Below are 6,863 nucleotides of genomic sequence, written 5' to 3'. Positions count from 1 at the left end.
ACAGAGATGCTGGATTCCTAATTAGAATATTGTTATTACTACTCCAGTAACGCGCTTACTTTTATAAAACATCAGATGTCAACATCGTTTGATGTGTCCGCGAATCTTTAAGTTGTTCACATCAAGTTTAACTGATTAAATAAATGCCAAATACGGCAATGATCTGTGAAAACCCTGGTTCTCAACTATATTTTTAAGCAATACATGAGATTCATGACTGAATGAGACATGAAGAATCTTCTATCGTATTCTCCAATAGAAGAACTATATATACAATTAGATTAGATGTGTCTGTGTGTGCGTTGATAGATTTGAAAGGGAACATACTTTCATCATTTAGTTAACCAGAAGAAATAAAATAATCTATGTTTAGCTAGTTAACAACTCGGGCATGAAGGAACCTGGGGGGGGGGGGGAAGATATTCCATTCACACCAAAATTATATTAATGATTTGTATCTCGTATATAATTGAACTAGACCTCTCATGATCCCACCGTGCTCAAAATGGATGCTCACCAAGATCCTCTGATGCACATTAACGACTTCCAGCTTCATGACTTCATCGACGACACCAATGTCGATCAGTTTATCAATTTGCTCCGCGGGGAGAATGAACACTCGTTCTGTAACTTTGATTCTGACCATATCAATGGCTACTTGGCTGATAACCAGTTTCCTCCATTCCCTGCAAACCTGTTTGAGTCTAATGCTGCTTTAAATGCTTATGATCCAAGCTCTACGCTTAGTTCCTTCTCATGTTTTGATGGAGAAGTGAAGGGAGGAAGAGGAGAAGAGGAGAATGATTCTTCTGCAACAACAACCACCACCACTGAAACTACCACGTCTGCTAATGCCAAACAGAAGTCCAAAACTGATCGATCCAAGACACTGATCTCTGAAAGGAGGAGGAGAGGCCGAATGAAGGAGAAGCTTTACGCATTGCGTTCTTTGGTTCCCAACATAAGTAAGGTATGTTTCGCCGTCACAAACTAGATCTAGAGCAAATATACTCTTTTGTGGTTAAAGGTCTAAGCTTTGGCTATGTGGTCCTAGTCTTATTCTTCTACGACGATGGACGATTCGATTCTTGAGATTTAACAAATAGCAAGTTGAAAATTCTCCCGGATGGAAGGAAGGTAGGATTATGGAATATCTTACATGCATCTTTCGCGAACCAGAAATTATAATATTCTAAAAACTACAAAAAAGAGTAACAGCAATAAGATTAAACAAATCAAATGAAGTCATAAAATAGTTCCTTAATTAAAACAAGGGCCTGATGATGGGCTGTGAGTCATCTAGGGTAATGTAAAAATATTGTAACGGCTAAATATTCGAGGCCATCAACTTCTGTTCTATGGCTGTGTGACGTTTCTTCTATTGTTTCTAACAACATTATCTACATTTTAGAATTTACATGAATCTGTGTAGTCTAAAGAGCATCTAGTTTATGTCGGTGAAGGTAAATGCTAAACGTTAACTGGTACAAATATTTGCAGATGGATAAGGCCTCCATCGTGGGCGATGCTGTGGCATATGTGCAGGAGCTGCAAGAGAAAGCTAAGAAGCTGAAAGCTGAGGTTAAAGGGCTTGAAGCCTCTATGCTAGCGTCGGAAAACGATCAAAGATCAGCTAAAATCCCCACGAGTCAAAACAACCACATCCACTATCCGATCTGCATGAAGATCATGCAGGTTTGCTTCATTAAAACTTGATAAGATGCTGTTACTTAGGGCTCTTCAGATTTAAGTTGTAACATTTTGGTCATGTTGTTGTGCAGATGGACATGTTTCAAGTGGAGGAGAGAGGGTATTACGTGAAATTGGTGTGTAATAAAGGAGAAGGAGTGGCTGCCTCCCTCTACAGGGCTCTCGAGTCCCTAGCAGGCTTCAATGTTCAGAATTCAAACTTGGCCACAGTTTCTGACAGGTTTCTATTAACATTTACATTGAATGTAAGCTTTCCTCTCATTGTTAATTATTTACTGATATCTTCTCATTCTGAATGAGTCTCGCTCTTTGCTTGCGGATTTAGTGATGATTGATATGTTTAAAACAGGTGAAAGGTTGCGAGCCAGAAATTAACCAGCAAAATCTGAAGCTGTGGGTGGCAGGTGCTCTTCTTAACCAAGGCTTCGAATTTATTACAACTTTCCATGCTTGATTTATTCACCCTGCGACATCTGACTCTCTCACGGGCTTCTCTCCATCAAAACATGACAAATGAACAATCCTCACTGCGTAGCACCGCATAACAATCAAAAGAAAGTCTTCCCTCTATGTTATGTCCCTAACTCTATTGAAAAAACATGACATGAAACACCTTCGAGAATTTAACTCTCTTGTCCTTCAAAAGAACCATTCTGAGTTGTTGACCAGGAGAACAAACATCGTCTGTTATCACTCCATCCCACAGAGCAGATCGTCCTGGATCGGAGCAAATGTCCAGAAGGCATTTTCGTCTATGATCCTCATAATCTCTCCTTCCTTGCCCATTTTCTCCTCAGGCTGTGTTTGGTACAAGAAAAATAGATTTAAAGAAAGGAAAGTCACTGGGGCACTATACACCTGATAGACAACAAAATAATTTTGTTATGCATAAAAGGAAAGCTCCTCGCATTTACCAGAGAGCTTCCAATTCCCATGCTTTGATTTTTCCTATTTTCATTTTGTGCCAAGCAAGTCTAATATGCCGCCTGTTATGTAATAAATTTGGAAAGATCTGTAATATTTTTCTTGATTTTATTCAGTATCAGAGAATTTTCCTATCCTTTTCCAATTCGTGGGTGTGAAATTTTAATTAAAATCATGTTATTAAATTTGTGGCTTCAATAATATAAATTGAATCTTACAAATTTATCTTCTATAAAATTAATAATAATTTTGTTTATAATTATACAACTTACTTATTAGTAGTATATAGCAAATGCAAGATATCTGATCACCAACGATCTCTATGATGCAAGGAAGTTCTGAATTCCAGCAGCAAAGTTCGCCACAAAGAAGTGGAGCATTTACTGTCGAGTCACAAAAATTGTTATCAAGTTAAGAAAAATTAAAACTGAGTATTTTGATAATAATTTTACAAAATTGTTAGCAAGTCTTTACATCTTTTTAAAAAATAAAATTTAATATTTTTAATTATTAAATATTTGAATTAAAAATCATAAAAGCTTAGAGGCAAATTTTTTTTTCATATACTTATTTGATGTCCAGTACTGTTTGGTTAATTTCGAAAATTGCCCAATCTAATTGATGATAATTTTTTTAAAAATATTTTCTATATTTATACGTATTAAACTTGATCTAGTTTGTGGGTGAAAAATCTAACTTTTAAGACATCTATTTTTTTCCGAATTTTTTTCAGAAAACGTGTAACCATATTAAGTTTTTAATTTTTTTGAACACACCTATCTATTTTTTGAGGAACATGCCAATTTGGTTTTTCTGGAAATTGCTTTTTTTTAATTTATTGCATGAAAATGTGTAACTTTCGAATACACCTATCTAGTTTTTCTCAGAATTTCACTGTTTTTCTGAAAATATGCAGCCATGGTCCGAGATCTTTTGCATAGGTTAATACATATGTCGAAACCATGCCTTGTTTTGGTCAAATTGCTTAAAAAAACCCAAAAGAATTATAAAGCGAAAATAAAACCAAAAAAAAAAAAGAATCTTGAATTGGGGGGAAAAAAATAAATGTCGGAAATCGTGAGTGGGAACAGATTTTTACAAGTCAACCATGATCTTCCAAGTTGCACCTGATAAGTTGGAATCACTGGAAAAGGCAGAGAAGAAATTGGCTGGAGAAGAATTGAGAAGATCGCATTGAAATCTGTGTTTGTGCGCGCAAGCTACATCATGTGAGAAACCAGATATGATAACAGTTTTTGCGGGGAAGAAAGAAGGTCATCAAAGATTGTGCTCGCCGGTTTGCCATGGCAAAGCTTCTCAAGGAAAACAAGCGGTCTATTTTTCTCAAGATTCTTGCATACGTCGAACACACCAGTGATGGTCCAGGTTCCTGACATCTTCAAACTTGAAAAAGCCGTCCATCCACTGATCACGAAGGGCCTTTTCCTGCAAGAAACACACATATTTAGGGCCTGTTTGGATAATATAGAAAACTATGGTTTTGGGACCCAAACCATGGTTTATGTCTCAGACTTGCCAAACACCCAGAAAAAAACAGAAACCATGGTTTTGGATCAAAATCATGATTTGGAACTCAAAACCATGGTTTCAGAAGAAGTGAATTCATTCTGTTTCTGGCTCAAATGGGATAGTATGATTGTACCTGTAGAGTAGATCTCAACGATAATATGATTTTAACATTCCTCAATTATTTTTTTATAAACATATTTAATCTTATATTTTATAAATATATATACATATTAATTATATTATTTTATATATTATTAATTATGTTGGTAAAAAAATATATTATTAACAAATTTATTTTTTTAAATTAAAATATATTATAAAATCTATCTTTTATGTAATTATCATATTAACTTATACATATTTTAGTAAAATTTGTACATATAAAAAGTTCTTTTGATAACAACTACTATCCAAACACTCTCATTTATCAGAATCACTTTTTCACAAAATCTATTCTTTACAAAATCTATTTTTTCCAGAATCTATTCTCCAGAAACTATTCTCCAAACCATAGTTTGGTTTCATCCAAACACACCCTTAATGGCAATTACCGGAACATAGTTATAAGCAGCGCAGCAGACATCACTGGGAGATAAATAAAACGGCCGTTCTCTTCAGGTTGAGCCGAGCTAATCATCATAGGCACATGCTGAATCATGTCAATGTGGTTATTTCGCAGTCATCCCATCTGGGAACTGCTGGCTATTCAGTTAAGAAATATGACCATTTCCTTTTGCACCATTTATGGTCCTTAAATATATTTGACATTATCTTCCAAATCAATCCAGACAGCACTACTTGAACATGGGTTACAAGTACAAATAGAGAGCATAATCCTAAAAGAGTAGCCTGTGAGGAAATGGGGGTGCCAACTTTCATAATGGCTTCACACCATGGTATTTTACCTGGCAACCTGCCAGTCAGATTTTCTGGGGGTATCCCTTTCCGAGTCATCGGGTACTTTCACACAAAAACTACCCTAGTAGATGAGAGAGTCTATTGAACTAATTAATCTTGTGAGGCTCCTCGATATGAGACTCATTACAATATGCATATATACATGTGTCAACACATACAAAAATAGAGGAACAAAGACATAATTCCTCTCCCATACTTATTTTGTACAGTACAAAATCACTTAAAATAAGCTAATCCAATCACATGCATATATCCATGTTTCAATATATCAAAAAGCAGAGGACCATGCTAAAAAAATCACCCACAAAGTCTATTGGAAACCAAAAAGTCCAAAATAGCATCAGAATAAGAGGCAAGTTAGTCAGCACAAAGAATCCAAATACCTTGTTAAAAAGCTGTCCAAGCCTGTTAAACTTAACCATTGAATGAAGATGCACTCCTTGAGTCCCAGTTTTTCCATTTACAGCTCTTCCATGACGGACCACAATCACCATCCACAAAGTTCCTCGTCCTGCTCACACGTCCTCATTAATGAGCGTGCGTGCGCCCCCCTTTAATTGAGAGAAAGCAACCTCATTAGAAACAGTTCTTGTTAAAATAACATGAGAAAGAGCATCCAATGTGTAAACAATAGTAATTAAGTGAAATTTCATGTTTCAAGTCACTCTGCATTAGTAATGACTGAGTCTTTGCTGAGACATTCGCCACCTCTTTGCTTCAATATTCAAGCATTTATTTTCTACGAGGACCAATTCCCTTAGCTAAAACGGAGCATCCAAAAACAGGGAAGTGGAAGACCTCCAACAAGAGAACCCAGGAACTTTAACAAGGCTTCGTATAATCCTTCATGGTTTATAACTGGAAGCCTGATTTTCTGAAGTCCAAACCCATTGAACTTACACTCATCTTAAACCTACCATTTTTCATTTCCTCTTACAACAAGGACTCAAGTGTAACCTTCCACAAGGGCACCGTATAAGAATCATATACAATTCACTCTAACTACTATATCAAATCCTTTTCTCCAGATTAAAGCATCTTTGCACATCGAAGAGACTAAAATAATGATTTCCTTAGCAAACGGTCGATTGATGATTGATCACTTTCTTCAGCCACACTAGTTATAAGCATGCATTAAAGATTAAGGATTCAAACAAGTTAATGAAAAAAAAATCAACCAAAATAAAATATTAGGATTTTGACTGTCATCCCTAGTCTCTTCTGGATTGAAGTAGAAAAGAAAATGGAATAAGTTTGGCAGGAACAAAAATCTGACAGCGTTAAAAAAGTGAGGCAGGTTTGAAGGATCACGACTGATCATTTCAAGGGGAAAGAAAAATAAGTTATTCCACATATAACTTTGTACCATTAGCACACATCTCGTATTCTTCAGAGATAAAAGCAGTCTGACGCAGAATCTAGTTTACATTAACAGGTCAATTTTCCAGCAAAATTAACATAGCATAATCCATGCCTTTGTCTCTGTCTGTGTCAAAACAATGCGTTAGCATAAAGAATTTCTTAACATTCTTACAGAAGACCAAACAAGTTTCTGACAGATTACCAAAGATTTAAAATATGTGAACGACATGCTCCTGCATTTAAAAGACTGAACAAAATTTGACTGCGAAGATGACTACTGTAGGTACATATATAAGCGACCAAACCTCACCTGAGAGTTGGAGAAGTTGTTGGCATACTTGCCCGATTCACTCTTGCAAAGCCACTTTAAAATTAAATAATATTCTAGTGTTTTTTGATGCCCCTCATCATTGATCCCC

At 35.8% G+C, this 6,863-nt stretch overlaps 2 protein-coding genes across 2 annotated transcripts; one reads left to right on the top strand and one right to left on the bottom strand.

Annotated features, from left to right (window-relative positions):
* Positions 1–502: 502 nt before the first annotated feature.
* Positions 503–2,164, top strand: LOC114716139 (transcription factor FER-LIKE IRON DEFICIENCY-INDUCED TRANSCRIPTION FACTOR-like). The gene is made up of 4 exons (XM_028901071.1): positions 503–970; positions 1,501–1,695; positions 1,782–1,955; positions 2,060–2,164. The coding sequence occupies exons 1-4, from the start codon at positions 506–508 to the stop codon at positions 2,162–2,164; spliced, it is 939 nt and encodes a 312-aa protein (XP_028756904.1). The 5' UTR covers positions 503–505.
* Positions 2,165–3,804: 1,640 nt separating this feature from the next.
* On the bottom strand, positions 3,805–5,632 carry LOC114716153 (uncharacterized). The gene is made up of 2 exons (XM_028901083.1): positions 5,466–5,632; positions 3,805–4,080 (listed from the first exon to the last, which is right to left on the bottom strand). Exons 1-2 carry the CDS (start codon positions 5,540–5,542, stop codon positions 3,855–3,857), a joined length of 303 nt encoding a protein of 100 aa, XP_028756916.1. The 5' UTR covers positions 5,543–5,632; the 3' UTR covers positions 3,805–3,854.
* Positions 5,633–6,863: the final 1,231 nt, after the last annotated feature.

The sequence above is a fragment of the Neltuma alba genome, unplaced genomic scaffold (genome assembly GCF_004799145.2).
Source record: "Neltuma alba isolate B1F8T4 unplaced genomic scaffold, ASM479914v2 tig00011645_pilon, whole genome shotgun sequence".
Lineage (NCBI taxonomy): Eukaryota > Viridiplantae > Streptophyta > Magnoliopsida > Fabales > Fabaceae > Neltuma > Neltuma alba.
Note: the sequence above shows the minus strand (reverse complement) of the source record. Positions and strands in the feature narration are given on the sequence as shown.

Coding starts and splice junctions, on each gene's coding strand:
- LOC114716139 (XM_028901071.1), top strand. CDS start 506: ATGGATGCTCACCAAGATCCTCTGATGCACATTAACGACTTCCAGCTT. Junction 971..1,500: donor TGGTTCCCAACATAAGTAAG/GTATGTTTCGCC, acceptor AAATATTTGCAG/ATGGATAAGGCCTCCATCGT. Junction 1,956..2,059: donor TATTAACATTTACATTGAAT/GTAAGCTTTCCT, acceptor TGTTTAAAACAG/GTGAAAGGTTGCGAGCCAGA.
- LOC114716153 (XM_028901083.1), bottom strand. CDS start 5,542: ATGGAAAAACTGGGACTCAAGGAGTGCATCTTCATTCAATGGTTAAGT. Junction 4,081..5,465: donor TTGGACAGCTTTTTAACAAG/GTATTTGGATTC, acceptor TGTTTCTTGCAG/GAAAAGGCCCTTCGTGATCA.